The sequence below is a fragment of the Artemia sp. Qi Xiang Cuo genome, chromosome 6 (assembly GCF_049724085.1).
Source record: "Artemia sp. Qi Xiang Cuo chromosome 6, ASM4972408v1, whole genome shotgun sequence".
Taxonomy (NCBI): Eukaryota; Metazoa; Arthropoda; class Branchiopoda; order Anostraca; family Artemiidae; genus Artemia; species Artemia sp. Qi Xiang Cuo.
In genome coordinates, this window is record NC_142799.1 from 47,129,241 (window position 1) to 47,147,752 (window position 18,512).

The 18,512-nt window shown below is 33.9% G+C and overlaps 1 protein-coding gene across 1 annotated transcript in view; it reads left to right on the top strand.

Annotated features, from left to right (window-relative positions):
* Positions 1-18,512, top strand: part of LOC148951294 (E3 ubiquitin-protein ligase HERC2-like) — a 299,149-nt gene that overhangs the window by 81,024 nt on the left and 199,613 nt on the right. The window contains 5 exon segments of the mRNA XM_089091055.1: positions 2,922-3,040; positions 4,110-4,277; positions 7,429-7,623; positions 9,247-9,539; positions 17,933-18,110. Of these exon segments, the coding sequence (XP_088947181.1) occupies positions 2,922-3,040; positions 4,110-4,277; positions 7,429-7,623; positions 9,247-9,539; positions 17,933-18,110 (953 nt within the window).

Below are 18,512 nucleotides of genomic sequence, written 5' to 3' on the forward strand. Positions count from 1 at the left end.
ACTCTTAAAAGGTATCTAGAACTTTCAATTTTCAATCAAATGAGCCACCTCGGAAGTTTATGCGACTACTCCTTACATAAAAACTTTAAATTCCCCGGTGCATAACTTACAACACTTGTCCACTGGCTCTGGGGGGTTGTGTCAAACCCGGAGTTTCCGTTATGCTATCTTTAAACTATTTTGAACAAAATGGCTATCTCAAAATTTTGATCGGATGCATTTGGGGAAAAAAGGCCTGGCGGGGGGGGGCTCGTAAGCCTCCGATCGCTTTTGACTAAAGGGCACTAGAAATTCCGATTTACAATCGAATGAGCTCCCTCTGAAGTTTATACTACCATCCTTTTCATAAGAACCTTATATGCCCCGGGGGCATAACTTACAACACTTTTTAACTCCAAATAAAATGAGCAATCTCTGAAGTTTATACGAGCATCCCTTCTATAAGAACCATATATGCTCCCAGGGCATAACTTGCAACGCCTCTCCCCTGGGCCTGCGGGGGTTGTGTCGACCCCGGAGTTTTTTTTTATATGATCTTTGAACTACTTTTAACAAACTGAGTGTCTCAAAAATGTTCATCGGATTTATTGTGGGAAAAAGGGAGGGGGCAAGTTGCCCTCTGATCCCTTTTGACTCTTAAAAAGGGCACTAGAACTTCCGATTTTCCATCTAATGAGCCCTCTTTGAAGTTTATATGATGACCTCTTCCATATGAAGTGCCTCTGAAAATAAATAATAAAACATTGGAGCCGTATGGCCTTTACTATAGGCAACGCTATAGAGTGTCCTCTGATAAAGTATCCATAAAGATTATTTTTAATTAACTGTCTTATGCCACTCTCGCTCATTTTGTAGACTTCTTAATCGTTCCGATCAAAATGGCTAACTTGAAATTCTGATCCGATGAGAACTTTGGGCGTTGAAGAAGTGTTGTGTTATCTATTGCGGTGACTTTGTTGACCAACCGACTGCATTTATTGTGGCCAACACTTTAGTCCTCCTCCCTCTTTCGTCGGCGCTTCTTATATTTTTTTTCACATCGATGACAAATAATCAACAAATTTTCTCTAAGTTTCTCTAGTATTCTTCCTTACTAATCTAAATCTTACAAATTCCAAGATCAAACATGAGATCTTTTTGATGTTATTATTCTTTTTGGTGTTACGAACGAGTTTCTAGCGAAAAGGGTTTTAACTGGAGCATAGTTTCTAGGCTGTAGAGATAAGAAATATCCATAAAAATATCCCACTAACTAGAAGCTAGAACAAAACAGAGATACGGAGGTATATCCTTTTGCTCCATTTATGACGAACTTTTAGAAGCTGAGTCTCCGTATATTTTAACGCCACACAATCACATTTTTTTTTTTTTTTTAAAGGTCAAGTAGACCAGTGCTGAATAGGAGATTAGCTAAGTCAAAAGCCTTGGGAAGAATTCATTTGCAATTGAATGTTTAAATTAATTGCTTTTGAGCCTATTAAATACATTCACTCTTTTGCTTTTCGCTCTTTTAGTTTCCCTACTTTTATTTATTTTATTTTTAATTTCACGCTTTATCTTTTACTACGCCTACTTTTAAAAACAAAGAAATGAATATAAGACGAAAAACGGGTCTATGGCCAGTAAATGAAAGTGAATAGAAACAACAAAAATCCAACGAATATTTCACCCCTATATAACAAGGCGTCTTCAGCGTAAAAAAAAGAAACTAGAAACTAAAAAACATATATTTATAACTAAAATAGATTAAAACAAAATATATAACATACAATTACTTATGTTTACAGTTGGCAGCTACCTTCATGAAACCACGAAAGTAACTGGATTAAAGATGTTAAAATAACAAATGAACTAGATATATTGTTGGGACATAATTTTATGAAAAGCTTTTGATGCTGCTATTCTTTTAGGTTTTTTACTTGAACTAATCGCTTGGACATTTTGCAATACTTTATTTTTGAATATGGGTTCATTTTTTAAAATAATATCATAAATAAGATCAATATTTATATTACCAGTATCTTTATTGATTGATAAACCTGCAATTTTTTTTATTATTTCTAATGCTTCAAGAGCCCAATGAGTGAAACTATTATCATTGGAAATGGCTTCTGCTTGCTCGAACTGCACAAAATGGTCCGGATTGTAAAAGATACGTTCTGCCAAAGCCGAAATGAAACTTTCTGGAGGTTTTGTAAATTTTAGAGCATTATCTGTTGTATTCCGGTGCTCAACAAAACGCACCAAAAATTGTTGGTGCGTTCGACCAACGTAAAACTTACCGCTAGAGCAAGGAATGCTATACACTCCACTTGCCAAACTATTACGTGTTGCATCCTTTCTAGGATTTAGAAAGCTGCTCAATGGTCTGATTGATTTAAAACAAGTTGACATATTATGTCTGAATAAACTCCGTTTAATTTTCTCCCAAAGAATTGGTTATGTAAGGTCACCTTACATTCGGCTTTAGATCTTTTATATGCCTACTTTTTATCGACAAATTTTAATTCTTCAATTGTTTGATTACTTTTACGATTTTTGCTTGTTTGGTATTAAAAACTATGTTTAAGCCAAATATAAACCAGGCCAATAATTTTTTTGTGTTTCCATTGATGCCTGTTTCTTCCGTAGCTACTGATTAGTTTAAGACCTTTTCCAAACTTGCTAAAAGTTTCCTCATTTTTTGCTCTTTTACTGTTTATTTGACTAACCCTCTAGGCCTGTCCTATTTCTTTTCTTGTTTTCTTACGTTTAAGACGATGACACATTCAGTTTAAATGCAGAAATAAAAGATAGGCTGATATAATCCTTCTTCCAGTAGAGTACTATAGCTTATTTAATTACTTTTATGTTGTTTTTTGTTTATTAGTAACATTTTATTGTTTTTTTTAGTTTTTATCATTTTTTATTCATTTTCATAGGACAGGATGTTGGTAAAGTTTTTAGCAGCCCTGAACAGGCAGCTGCAGCGCGTCCTTTGCTTCAATCTCTCTGTGTTGGTACTTATCTTGACGAAGAAGCTGACAATGCTGATCTTAACGTAAGCTTTGCTCTGTTGCTCGGGTACATGGTTAGAAACTACCTTTGTTTATTGGGGGGGGGGGGGGGTAAATGAACCAAACAGCCAAGAGCAGGTAAATTATTTTAAATTAAAGAAATACTTGAACAGAAAAATATTAGGAAAATTTTCTTTTTCTTTTTGGTTCATCCCGATGCTGACCTCTCCACACATCTATCTGAAATCCTGTCATGCCTACGTTTAAGTATAAATCTAGTCAGAATAAAAAAATAATAATAATAATAATAATAGAAATAAATATGAGCCAAACTTATTACAGAATATTTATTCGATTGCACAGTTGCCAAAGATCAGCACAAAATTTTATCATCTACTAAAGTGAAATAACGTTTTTCCTTTTTGTCAAAAATACAACAAACAAGAAAATAAAAAGCGATGGAAATTTTCTTTAAATAATCGTTGGCACTTCTTCTCGTTAGTTTAATATAGTATTTATTTGTAAATTGCTTTAGTAGGGATAAAAAGTGTATATGACTATTAGAGCTGCTGTATTAATTGAAATTGTCTACAGAAATGGGCCTCTTGTATTTATTGTTTGTTTCATCCTTGTTCAAAATACTGAGCATTTACTTCTTTCAATCTTGTTCCTTTTACGTAGCAAGTTGAAACTGTAATTGCTCAAAGAAATTTTCTTTTTCTAATTAAACAAGTTCTTTCATGTATTTAACGACCAGGATCGTAACGGTCAAAATGTCTGTAAAATCGGCCTGACGATTTTTCCAGAATGCCTGACTTTCTGGAAAAATCTAAAAATCGTGGGATTAAATTTATATATTTTTTTTTGTTCTCATAAATGAGATCCAAAATCCGTGATATACATCCTTCCATAAAGATTTAGGCTGTGCTGCCTATGAATGCTCCTATACAAAGATTGACTCAAAATTCCTTGTTTCAAATTAAACTGATTGTTGAGCATCCTGTCATTTCACTAAAGTTCAGGTGTCACAATTTTTTTGACAAGAGGTTCCTCTTAATCCCATTATAGTTTTACTCTTAGTAATAATAACATACCATTTTTACTCTAAATTAGAATGATCAGATGGGACTCTCCAGTGAATTGTTCATAGACTTGGAATATACATTGGCTTTGTTCCTGGGTCTTCATTCAAGAACCATGGCTGTAATTAAGAGGGAAGCAACAAGAAAAGAACCGGTATCCAGTGCTTTTGAGCGTAGATTTCTAAGTGGTGGCCTCTATGTAAGTACTTGGATTATTACCTATGTCTTCAAGTCGAGGGTTCAGGTAAATAGTGTAAGTGATTACTAAGAGTCGAACTATATGAATCCAGGTTGTCAAAAGGGCGAATTTGTAATACCTTAGGAATGGCTTTTGGTATGGAGTTGTAACTTCCAGGCCATGTTGAGGAAAATGTTGAACTAATTCAAACGACACTATGTGAATTCAGGTGGCTAGAAGGATGCTCCTGCAATATCTCAGGAACGGGTAAGGGTAATAAATTAACATTTTTAGGACATGTTGAAGGGGATGTTCAATTGAATCAAAAGAAACTATGTGCATCCAAGGTTTTCAAAAAGGGGTATTTGAGATATATTAGGAACAGCTGAGAGAATTTAAGTTGAAACTTTTCAGGGCATGTAGAGAGGGGTGTTCGATTAATATTTGTCTATATCCAAGGTTGTAACAGGATGATGGTGAAAAGGGACTCAGCCCTACAGATACCCAAAGATTATGCGTATTTTTAATCCATTTTATTTGAATAATATTTGACTTTTCTATCCATCCGAAGTTTTTATTCTATCGTTATTCTGTTACAAAATTTTGTGCAAAATAAGTAGCAAGCCAAAATCTTGATTTTTAAGAAGAAATACTGAAAAAATCTTTACAAATACCTTTTTATTAACCAAAAAAAAAAAAAAAACAATGTCAACTAAAAACGAACAGAAATTGGTTAAAAGAACTTTCTCCATAGAAGAAGTTTTTTCAAAGAAAAGTAAAGAGCTAAATTAAGTTTACAACAAGCAGAAATAAAGTCAAATAGTAATTCAGGGGTAAAATGAATGTAAATCACTATCATGAAATAAATGAAACCCAAAACGAGCGGAAATTACCAGAAACAGGAGTTGGGTTGCTATGCTTGCTAAAGACCAGACGTCATTTGTACTTTCCTTAAAATAAAACAACATTTAGATTTTTTTTTTATAACGTTAAGAACCAAAACTGCTGAGACTTTCAGGAAGAAACATCAATATATATTTAACTGTCAATCTACATTTCAATAGTTCTTTCCAATAATCTTGGCAATTATGGTGATTTTCTTTTGTCTTCTGTTGTTGATGTTAAGGCAAATAAAAACACATAGCTTGAGATCAAAATTGTTTTCGGTAAAATGTAAATAATGTTTTGGTGTTTAGAAGACACAGGGGGCGTTTGCCCTTCTCCTACTTGTGGTGGTTTCTGTTTGATTTATTTGTTGGTAGTAATTAATGTTTACTTTAGGCTTTAATTACTTTTTGACTTAATTTCTTTTCTCTTAGGCTTAATGCAGGTCTTTACTTTTCCTTGAAAAATTTTTCCCCGTGGAATTTTTTTAAAATTTAATCGAGCATAAAGCGACATTTAAAATATGATTAAAAGAAGGAAACCATAGTTTACTGGTTTTACTATTGCTTTCTGACTCATAAGATCGTTGCGATAGATCACTTTTTGTCATTTTCTACATTTGAAAGTCATTGAGTTCACTTTCGTTACAAGTTTATCCCGAATGCCCCTTAATTATAAAATACAAATTTTATATGATAATTTGAATAAGAAATGCCCAAAAAATCTGGAAAATTTAGGATTTAAAGTTGGGGGTGGGCTGGACACTGACTCCTTTTTTACGTCCCTGGTTTTAATTTAGTTCGAAAAAACACATTCTTTTCCACCTTTCTTTTTCCTTTTTACCAAGCTTTGTAGCGATTAACTTTACACTACACGAAATTTATGAACTGAAAAAAGAAGAATTTTGCTTTTAAAGCTTTTTTCCATTTTAGCTTCTGTCAGTAAAATTTACGAATAATCACGATTTTTTTTTTTCGAAAAATTCGGACAGAACAAAGACTTACTAAAGTAAACTAGTTTTATGTTGCCTGGTCAACGTGAAGTGTTGGACCAATCTTCGATTGAATTCGCCGGAAAAAAAAGTTGCAGGAGTAGGACTTTGGCTTTGTTTCTTCGCCATTGATGTAAACAATGTCAATCACTCGAAGCTTTTAAAATAATACGTGGTTAAAAAAAAAATATATTATTCAAGAAACATCATGACATGTTGCTCAGATATGGTCTCAAAGTACGTTGCTTCTGCTCCAAACCAGCTTTTTTCTTTATTTTCTAACACCCAATCGCTGTTGCTACTTATAAAAATTGTGTTATGTACGCACGCTAGTGCTAGATTGCCTTTTCCCAAAACATAAAATCAAACCAAATTAGTGTTGTGTTGTTTCTAAATATACTCCACTCCATCAAGACTACCCTAGAAACACTTTACTAAAAGTTTCCAAACTATGTCATTGCCTTGCATTATTGTTATTATTCATAATCATTATGTATTCACTTTTATGAAGAAAATTTTTCTCCCTCCTCATGTATTAGACATGAATCAACGGTAGAACAATGCAAAATTCCATGTGTCTTACTTCAATACTTCACTTTTATTTAACGATTTTCGGCTTTTTCCGCCATCCACCGGTGAGCAACCAGCAGGACAGATCCAACATAGAAAATTTTTTCTCAAATGGCCGAAAAGAAGAAGAATAACGTATTAAATCCAATAACACACATGTTTTATGTATCAAGTATGCCCTATCTGACTTATCGGCTTAACACTAATTTTGTTTTTAAAATATTTAGTTTTTTGCTGTTTGATTTATACTATTTGAAATTTAAAAAAAAGTAATGCAAGATGCTCTTTAACTAATGATATTCGTTATTGAACTTGGCAAAATCAAGACTGTATCAGACCTAAAAATGGATCCAAAATATCGGTATATCGATTCTCGAAAGTAAAGGTATTTGTATATTAATATATCTATCAATCAAAATATCGGCCAACTCTAGTTTTGATTTGATAGCTGTTTTTCGTTATTGAATAAACAAGAAGAATATTTTTTTATGCTCTGATCGGCAGACAGACCCGTACCTGGTAATGGATGTGAATGACAGTGAAACTGGTTGGAAAAATGAACAAAAACTTAGAGGGAAGATTTTAGCTCTATATATTATTTATTTAATATTCTATGTCTGATATTAGGTATTTTTATATCAGATTTCGCTCTCTGTTACTTTAAATGAAGTCAAGGCTCAAATACTGTATTAGACCGTTTTCTGTATGTGGTCCTTTATTTTGCAGCGATGTATACCTACTAATCCTGATAGTGAGAAGAGTGACTCTCCAATGGCATTTTCCGCGTCTGCAATTGCCACACCTTTATCTGAAGTTAGTGACGGTGCCAATCATCCATCTATTTGCAGCAACGATAAGCTGGGTGAGCCAGATGATGCTGTATTTGAGTTTCTCAGGGCTTTGATGGAGGGAGATACAAATGTGAGTCTATTCAGTCATATTTTTTATAACGAAGAAGGATTTTCTAAAAATTTTCCTATCTAAGTAAGATTTAGAACAAAATAATACAATCATTTGGTATAGTATTCTCAAATTGGCCGAAATTTTAATGAAACCTTTGCTTCATTTTTTTTTTTTTTTGAATAATAAAAAAAAAAAAATCAAAAATTAAACTTGTTTATTTCTTTATTTGTGTTTTTTTTTCAACATGTATATTGTTGTTTATATATATATATATATATATATATATATATATATATATATATATATATATATATATATATATATATATATATATTGTACGAGCTAAAAAGAATCCTTAACATCCTATAATCGTCAAGAATTTCGTGGTTTTCCAGCCTGCGCTAAGAGGAATATGGTAGTAGTAGAGGTAAAGGTAGTCGTAAATGGGAAAAGGTAGTCGATCCTCTCTTAGTCTGGTACGGTATATAGAACATACATTGTCTGGGAAGGCCATAACAGGTTTATTCTCCCACGTTTTCTATGGGGACTAAACCTGAAAACTTTCCAAAAATAAAAATTAGTTTTTAAGGCTAATACGAAAATTTTCTTTAGGGCGTAGAAGTCTGTAGTACTAAAACATTTCTAGCTACGTCATTCTACATCTATTACATCTTAAGAATCTGTCTGATCGTGACGTGGATGTACTTTGATGGTAATAAATTGTGTAAGTAAATACGAAAGTGGAAAATCTTTTAGTTACTTGTAAATTGTTTCTTCACCACTGCGACTCATCAGAGTAGAACATAGAAAATGCAGCCTCCATTAGTTCTATAAAGCTCTATAAACTAAGCAAAATGGGATAGAGCCTATATTTACTAGGGGCATGGGTATCTCTTATTTATGGCGTGAAAAAAACTCTGGACTTCTAATATTAGTGTCAAACCGAACTTTCAAGGAAATTTTGGATTCAACTGTAAGCAGCCCGAGTTTTTAGGTTGACTGAACTTAGACTGAATTTTGTGTCTGAGTGCAAATGAACCAAACTTGTTGTCAAGTTTTACAAGTCGAGTTAAATTGAACGTTTTTCTTGTAAGAGGAGATTTGAACCGTACTGGATTCGTCTGCAATATTGTGTATGCAATTCAATCGCAATGAAAACGAGGAAACTGGAAACGTCAAGGAAACTCAATGACTCATAAAATGTATTTATGTGTGGAGAGTAAAAGGAAAATCTATTGCATTTTCTGGGGAAGTGTGAAGAGTTAAGGGTCTTGAGAAAGGAAATTTTTTGAGTGGATGAGGTGGATGAGTCTTGGGTGAAAAAATTACTGGGAAATGGGTGTTTTATTAGTATTAAGAATCTGGCGCGGTTTATTCGTGTGGGTATAACCCGTCGTAAGGGTGTTATGTGTTGACTTTATTTGTTTGTATTAGTGTTTTTGAATGGTTCTCTGCGCTTTAATTGTTTTGGTCAAAAGTTTAAATGAATCGCTTAATTGTATTTGTATGTCGTTAATTTTATTTATTTGTTTTTTTTTTGTTCTTTTTGCCATGGCCCTGTGGTTCTGTTTTGTGTTAAACATACTAGTATACTACTATATATACTATGCTCACTCAATTTTTACTTCCTTCCCTTTCTAGAACATGAAAGTCAAATCTCTTCTGAACATGATGGAACTTCACTTTCGACCTCCAATGACTTTTGGGTTTGATCATCCGATTGAAGAAACTGGTCGAATACTCTTTGCAACCCTGTTAAAACATTTAGATTTAGGTCATGAAGCAATGGATGTTGCATCTTCCAAAGATCTCTCGCCATCTATGCTTGAACTAGGAAAGAAGATTAGTCAAACCAAATGGAGATTGATTCGGCAAAGGCAGGATCAAGATAAATCGTATAAAGAAATTTGTTCCGTCATCATTGAAAAGTGCAGGTAAGAAACTTTTGCTCAGATATTTCCATATTGTTTGCAGTGTAAAAAACTGGTCAGGTTAGTGAGACCGATTGAAGATATGTTTCTTATGTGAGTGCCTATATCCGCTTTACGACAGACTTGCTTGTTTTTTTTTTTTTAAACGTGTCTACAACGCTAAGGAAAGAATGGATTATTAAAGGAATATAATGTACATCTACATTAAGAAAACAAGGAGAATGTTTAAACAGGTCTAAATAGTTTTTGGTCGACAAAATAGCCAGAAACTTCTTGAAAAAGGCGTAAAACTTCAATATTCTTTTCTCTATTTTCTTTGCCGTTTCTTGCTGAAAAAGCATGACATCAAAGCAGGCTAGAAACAGTAGGATTCAATATCTGCCTTGTTTTAACGGCAGATATTGCATACTAATCGCTATTTCATTGAAACTATGCTATCCATTTGGTAAATTGGGTTCTAGGCGTTTACCCTCCCCCCCCCCCCGGCAATTACCTCTGAAAATCCCTTCCGGAAAATACCCCCCCCCCCGGAAAATACCTCCCCGTGGAAAACAAGGCTTTCCAAATTTGAGAATTTTATTTGAGTTTTTTTTTCGTAGGGGGAAGGAATTTTCGTACTTGTGTATTATGCGCCACTCGCTCAAGTTTACGTTATGTAAAATTCGAGAACACACCAGTATTTTGTTTACTTCTTCGTCACTTTAGAAATTAATTTGGGCTAAAGATTTGCATATTAGGGGGGGGGGGGTAAATTATAGTAGGTATGTATGCAAAATGTGTTTGGTAAAATTATTATGCATATTAGATTGATAGGTAGAGAAGTGTATTTTAAAGCCAAATATACGGTCATGAACATTGTAAAATAATATAAATGAAAGGCACAAATAACATAAACTTTGATCAGCGTTCATCATAAAACACTTAAATGAAACACTACATTAACATAACAATAGTACTTAATACTTGGGAAATGGTCATTGAAAAAAAGAAACGCTTAACACTTGGAAAAAAAAACTGAAATGAAACATGACATTTACTTCATAATTTTTTTTATTTTTTAAATTTTATTTTAATTTTTTTTTTTTTTTTTTTAGTTAACAAAATTTCCATATACCTCACTATTCTTCTGTAAGGCTGTATTTTTGGCTTTAAAATACACTTCTCTATCTATCTATCTAATATACAGAATACTTGTACCAAACACATTTTGCATGCAGATCCGCTATACTTTACTCCCCCCCCCTCCTAAAATGCAAATCTGTAGCCCAAATTTATTTCTAAAGTAACAAAGAAACTAACGGAAAAATTGGTGAGCTCTCGAATTTTACACAGCGTAAACTTGAGGGAGTGGCGTATAATATACAAGTACCATAGTTCCTCCCCCCTACGGAAAAAAATAAAAAATAAAACTCAAATCACGAGGGGGTATTTACCGAATAAAAGATCCAAAGCCAAATTGGCCTGCCATGGCAGAAAACACAACAAAAATATAAATACAACAAACGGGTCTATGGCCAGTAAATGATAACGAAGAAAAAACAAAAACGAATATTTTGCACGTATCTAACAAGGCGTCTTCAGCGTAAAGAAAAAAAAAACAACTAAAGCTAAAAAATATACATAAAGCTAAAATAGACTCACCTAAAAATATAATATACAATTGCTTAACATTTACAATTTGAAGCTACCTTCGGGAAACCACCTCGCAAAAGTAAATGGATTAAGCATTTTAAAATAACATATGAACAAGGAATAAGTTATTGTGACATAAAAATTTATGCAAAGCTCTTGATGCTGCTATTCGCTTAGGTTTATTATTTGAACTAACTCCTGGGACATTTTGCAATACTTTATTTTTATTTTTGAATATGGGTTCATTTTTTAAAATAGTATCATCAGTAGGATCAATTTTTATATTCCCAGTATGTCTATTAATTGATAAACCTGCAAAAATATGTTTTTTTATTTCTAATGCTTCAAGAGCCCATTGCGTGAAACCTTTATCATTGGAAATGGCTGTTGCCTCCTCGAACTGCAGAAAATGGTCAAACGTGGAAAAATATTTTTGTCAAACAAATTTAAGGAATCCAATCCATGTTCCCAAAAGCATAAGAAATCGTCCATAAACCTACCCCAGAAACAAGCAGACAGACGAAAACACTAAATAGCGGACATTTCTATCGAATCCAAAAATAAATAAGTCAGCATTTGACTTTAAGGAGCGCCCATAGCTAAACCGAAGACCTGTTGATAAAATTCTCCTCTAAAACCGAAATAAAAGGAATACTTGTTTACCAACGAGACCAATTTCATAATGATTTCGGCGTCCTGGCTTGCCAACGTTACATCTTCTATCAATTCAAAATGTTTTTGTGTTTTATTTTTTAATATGAATTCACATTTTTTAACATCACAATTTGTGTCCATAGATACAACATCAACTGAATTTCTCAAATAAGATCTTAGAGTCCCCAAAAGCGGACGAAATGCTGTTGACAACCATTTTCCTAATTAAGAAACCGGTGAATGGATAGCTGATACAATAGGTCGAAGAGCTAGAAAAACAAGATAGGCCACCCTTTTTAGATATTTCATTAATAAAGAGTGATAATGGTTTACTTTTTTCAATTTATAGAAAACCAACTCATAATAACAGGTATTTAAATTTTCTTTCGTCGCGCCCATTTTCAGTAAAAAAAGGAACAGTCATATCATTGGTTGATAGAGTTTTTAAAATTTGTTCCCCGGGGTATATTGATAGCGAACTATTTTATTTCAGATATTATTTTTCAACGGGTATCCTGTAAAATTTGTAAATGAAATAATACAGAAAAGGCAGATTAAGCATGAAAAAGGTAATAAAAACGAATGTTCTCAACTTTTGGATCCTACAATTTCCAACAGATATATTTCAATACCTTACATACCAATTCTTGGGGAGAAAATCTTGTTTTAAATTAATCAGACTATTGAGTAACTTTCTAAATTCTGGAAAAGATATAACACGTAATATTTTGTCAAGTGGAGTTTATAGCATCCCTTGGTCTTGCGGGAAATTTCACATCGGTCGAACACGCCAGCAATTTGTGGAACGATTTACTGAGCACCAGAATTCAATAGATGATGCTCTAAAATCTACAAAACCTCCAGAAAGTTTCATTTCAGCCTTAGCAAAACATATATTTTTTAACTCCAACCATTTTGTGCAGTTCGAGGAGGCAATAGTCATTTCCAATGATAAAGATTTCACGCAATAGGCTCTTGAAGCATTAGAAATTTAAAACACATATTTTTGCAGGTTTATCAATTAATAGAGATACTGGGAATATGAATATTGACCCTATTATGATACTATTTTTAAAAAAATGAAACCATATTTAAAAATAAAAATAAAGTACTGCAAAATGTCCCAGGGGCTAGTTCAAATAATAAACCTAAGCAAATAGCAGCATCAAAAGCTTTGCATAAATTTGTGTCGCAATAACTTATTCCTTGTTCATATGTTATTTTAAAATGCTTAATCCAGTTACTGTTTCACGAAAGTAGCTTCAAACTGTAAATATTAAGCAACTGTATATTATATTTTTAGGTGAGTCTATTTTAGTTTTATGCATATTTTTAGTTTTAGTTTATTTTTTTCTCTACGCTGGAGACGCCTTGTTAGATATGGGCGAAATATTCGTTTTTGTTTTTTCTTCGTTTTCATTTACTGGCCATAGACCCGTTTGTCGTATTTGTATTTTTTGGTATTTACCACGGTGGTCTTTTCCGCGGGGGGGGGTATTTTCTGCCGGGGGAGGGGGAGGGTAACACCGGCCACCGGTAAATTGATATACTCAGTCTAATGAAAAGTTTCTTGGTACCTCTGACTCACGAAATGCCGTTTCAATAAACTAGGTTTTTTCACGTAGGGATAAGTGATAATAATAAGGACAGATATGGAATTCTTATCTGCCCGAAAGTGGGAATGAAATACCCTAATGATTTGGAATGTAGAGCGGACGTACAATAATAGCAGTTAGGTACATACTACCTTATTGCAACTCTGCTTTTTTCAATTATTTCAATGATGTGTTGAATTCTCTTTCGTCGCTTAAAAATTACCATTATGTATGTCTCTAACTGTACTATTTTAACCAGCAACGAATGGAGATTTACAGAGAGAAAAGCAGTGGATTTTTGAAATTATAATATCTCATAGATTTTATCTAGCTTGTTTTATTTTTTTACAAGAATAATGGACACGACAATGTGTTTTATTGAAAATATCAGTTGAAGAACTCTGGCAAATTTATGACAAGGATGATCAGTTTACGAAAGGATAGAGTTGTTCAGGTGTTGTGAGATGGTTTTAGGTCTCCAATTTATCATAAGCTCCTTCCGCCATTCTCTATTTCTGGAAGAAACCACTGCTTGCATGACTTCATAGTTGTATTATGGTGGACTTTTCACAAGTTTGGCTAACGAATCCACGTCTGCTAACTGTGCTGTAAGGTGACCTTGAGGTGTTCACACCCTTCGAAGGAATTATAGTGTAGTAAATGACACAGCAATGTGCTTTGAGTCGGAGGTAATAGGATTTAGATTGCTTGCGCAGGACATTGACTCTTGTTGATGGAAGAGCTACGCCAAGTTCGAGAAACCATGTAGTGACCAAGATTGGCCTGGGCTTGCACAAAGCTTCCAATCAGCTAGAGGTTCTTGGGACTTCTTGCTGTCCAGTTCTAAGCCGGTTTAAGTTCTTTTTGTAAATTGAGAAGAAGTTATTAGTCCCTGACCTGCCCTGACGGGACCCATTGCTTTTCAACTGGTAAATTCAGACTCTTTGATCTAGACTTGATAGGGGTTTCAGAAACTAATCTTCCAGAGTTAGAAAGTAGAAAGGATAGGATACATGGTCACGGGGTAGGGCTCATGGTGAATAAGAAAGCGTCTATGTCTTTCTTAGGTGGAAAAGGTATTAACAATAGAATTCTAGTTGCTCAATTTTTAACTAAAAAGTGAAGGTATCAGTCTTAGTGGTATTTCCCCTGTAGAACCGACTGGTTAAGAAAATAATTACTGAGATGGAATTTATACAATTACAAGAACAAATACATAAAATCATCCGTAAAAACGTGGTATTTGTATTAGGGTATGCTAATCCCCAGGCCGGTATAAACAGGGATCGATGCTTAGGTAAATTTCGAGTAGGGAAGAAAAAACGCAAGGGTAATTGACTGCAGAGATTTTGTAGGTACAGTAACCTAGTTATAACCATCACGGAATTAGGGCAGAAAAAGGTCATCAATGTAATATTGTTCTCACATGATGACAAGATGGCTAACTATATATTGCATTACTGTAAATGGAAAACTGGTAGGACTGATGCGGGACATTACGGTATGTATTAATGCCATAATTGATTTTAAAAGTAAAGAATACCTTCTGGCAGTGTCATAATTTAATTTAAAGCTGTAATTTTAGAAGGGTAATTACTTACCGGATAGTTATGATGCTGATAGGCTCCAGAATAAGAATTTAAGAGGAAACTTCCAAGAACAGTTGAATGTGAAGCTGGAGAGTTTAGAATTTGGCAGTTTATAAGATAAGTTATATTATCTTAAGAACATAGTTTGTCAAGTATCGAAAGATATCCTAGGAAGGAGAGTTCGAAATGCAACAAGGAGTATCTGTTATACGCTTCAAGGTTTACTCCTAGGGCGAGGTAAACACTAGTCCTAGCCGAGTGGTTAGCGCTCCGGACTTGGAATCCTTAGGTCAGGGGTTCAAGACCTTGTGGCACTGGCTATTTAGATCGGAGCGGGGTGTCAATTGGTATGACTCTGTTAGCTTAGCCAGTGTCAATCTAGTTTTACACAGGTACCTGAAGAAATCTGGGGGAAAACACTGTAACTGTCGTATGATTTGCCCCCAACCACGCATTACACTCCTAGCAGAAGGCATTGAATCAGGAATCGGTACCTGCGGAACGCAGACCTTTTTTCAGCATGCGAAAAAGTTTTTGAAGTTTAACTTTAAGGTTTGATAGAAAAAAAAGTGTAAAATTTAGCAGAATTCTGAAAAAGTAGCTCTTTACTGAAAACTATGCTTTCTTGTCTTTTTTAGAGAGTTCAAATCGTTTCGTAAAAGTTATTGATTTCGTGGCCGGTAAAAGACTATTGAGAGCTTTTTGAATTATTTTTTTTAGTTTTTGCAGGCCACTTAAGAGTTTCCTGGTCCGTTTTGTCGGTTTTGTGTTTTCAGCAATGTGCTAGTTTTCAGAATTACTACAAATATAGGGAAATATTGCGAGCTAGTTTATCTGAAACAGTTGTTCAAAATATGTTGCATAAACCGCAACACTACTTTTTGTTCGTTTTAGGTTTAAAATTCGCTCTTTACTAATTAGAAAAACTTTACTTTTGAAATTAAAATTTAAAGAACAATAATACTTTATAATATTTAAAAAGTGTGCAAACAATTATGAATTAGTTATCATATTTACTTTGTTGTTAAAAGTGTTTGGGAAATTTGTGAAAGATAATTGAGGTAATTTCTTGGGAAATTATTGTCCTAATGTTAAATTAACATTTAGAAACCCTGCTCAAACTGAGCAAGCAGTAGCAGCAGTTGGTTTATTTGTCACAGTTTATTATAGGATTCTTTTTCTAAAACTTCGAAGTACAGGTACTCACTGGATTTTACAAACTCAAGACTGGAGGAAACAATTTTCCAAGTTGACATACATCCAATTGGATGATACCCTATCCAATTGGTTCTTATTCGAAAGTATAATTTCCTAAGGTTCTCTTTTAGGGCCTCTATTATCTTCAACTTACGTTAATAATCTTCTTACGTGCTTAAACAATTTGTATGTATTGTTATTCTATTTTTTGACGATTTTGTATTAAATGCCGATGCAACATCTCAAGCTAATCTTCATAATGCTATCATAATTGTTAGTGCATTGTGGTCGAAAAACTAAAAACGTGTATTCTTAGGGGAATTTTCTGCGGAGGGGGGGGGTCCTTTGGACTAATTTGGATGGGAAATCCACTATCATGTCCTTCTTTATGTGGTGACAAGCGTATACTCTGTTGATGTGGTAACACGGATTTGCTAGATGTTTGCCAGAGATATTGTCAACGGATTGTTTTGGGTACCCGACTATCTCAGCAGTAAATTCTACGAAAAATATGATTCAGTCCCGCTTTCTAGGGCTATAATGGCAGAAAGTTTTAGATGGCTAGGACATGGTACGCGAATGAAGGATGACAGATTGCCAAAAATAGTACTTGCCCCGAATGCTGTGGGAGTATGTCGTAAGGAAAGATTTAAAGGTAATGGAAACTTCTTGGTAGAGTGTAAAGTGGGAGGCTTTGAATAGATTAGGATGGAGGAGGAGCGTGCATAGCTGTTTTGGCCTCAGATGGCTTGGGGCCGCAGTGAGTAGTAGAAGTATTAAAAACGAAAAGATATATGTTGCAAGAACAAGAATGGTAGTGATAACAGCACTGGAATTTCTCCTGAAACACATACTTATCTTTGCTTTTCAAAATAAAAAATTTAAGGCTTGAAAATGAAAATGTGTGGTTCATGTTTTTTTATATCGCTGGAGAGTGAAAATAAGGTTTTATGGTTTTTGAAGGAAAATCGACATGAGGACTTCCATTTTTATAAACACAAACTTCCAGTTTTGCAACTTTCTATAGACATAAGGAACAGAATTGAAATGGTAGTTATTTTAAGACAATATACCATTGGATATCGATTCTACCATTGGATGATCGTGGTCAGCATTTTAAACATTTTATCAATTAATATCGGAGTTAAAGTACCCTAAAGTCAAATATTTTCAGTGTTGAGGATCGGAAGCTTAAATTAAAATGTTTACACAATCAGAAGCTCTTTCCAACCAGTAAAAAATCTGATTGTTCACTTTTTTAAGAGGTGGAATCATTTTTCACTTTCAAAGAACTTAGTGAATTTGTTTTTTTGTTCCATTTCATCATTGAACACATTATTGTATGGGGAAAAGTCGAACCGACTGCCATGTATTCTTCTTCAGGTGAAATTGTCATGCACCCTTTTTTTATTTGAATTATTTGTTGAATAAGTAGGTTTAATACTGAATCAGATATTCAGAAAGCAAATTCATTTAGAAGCTGACTTAAAATCTCCTAAACCGCAGTCTAAATTCTCAAAGAAAGAGTTAGGACAGATGCGAACATTTTCTCTACCAAATGACTGCCACAATTGAACACGATGAACACCGTGTGCATTCTATCCCGCACTGCCACTGGTAATTTAATTTTGTAAAGCTTATTGATTTGAGTTTGGTTTTCTGAATGACGATTTTGCAAAATAGTATGGGTGATTCAATATAATAGAACGTACGCTTTGGATATTTTCAGGTTTTTGTTTTATGAAGTACGACCAGCGACTGATCCTTTAGTAAAATCTTACATGGTGATCCCTTTTGCGAAGTATGAGCTAAAGTTTAAGAGAATCGTTCGGCAATGGATGTCAAGAAAAAAGACTGCTCAATCAATGCCTGTGAAACCAGAAGATCTTTTAAATTCGAGTATCCAGGTAAAAGAAAATCAGAATGGCTCCAGCTTCATTATAAGGCTTATTTTTGTTTTGATTCTGTACCTTTTGTGCATTGAATGGTGACAAATACCGATAGTTAAGTTCTTGATAATTACTTTGAATATAACAATGACGTATATTTCGTCTCTTGATAGACCAATTTCTGCATTTGTCTGCTTGGATCTGTAGTGAGTTAAGAATATAGTGTACTAATTTCCGTCGCGTAATATATTATTCAGTTCTTAGAGTAGCTAGAGGTATAATGACCTCTGTGAAAAGGTCTTCATATTTTGATTTCGATTTTCTCAAAGTTGATCTTTTGTAGATACGGTGGTTTGCTGCCAAGGGAAGATCTAGAATAGCTACGTTCTATTCTTAGCTACGCCGTTGAGAAGCTAGTAT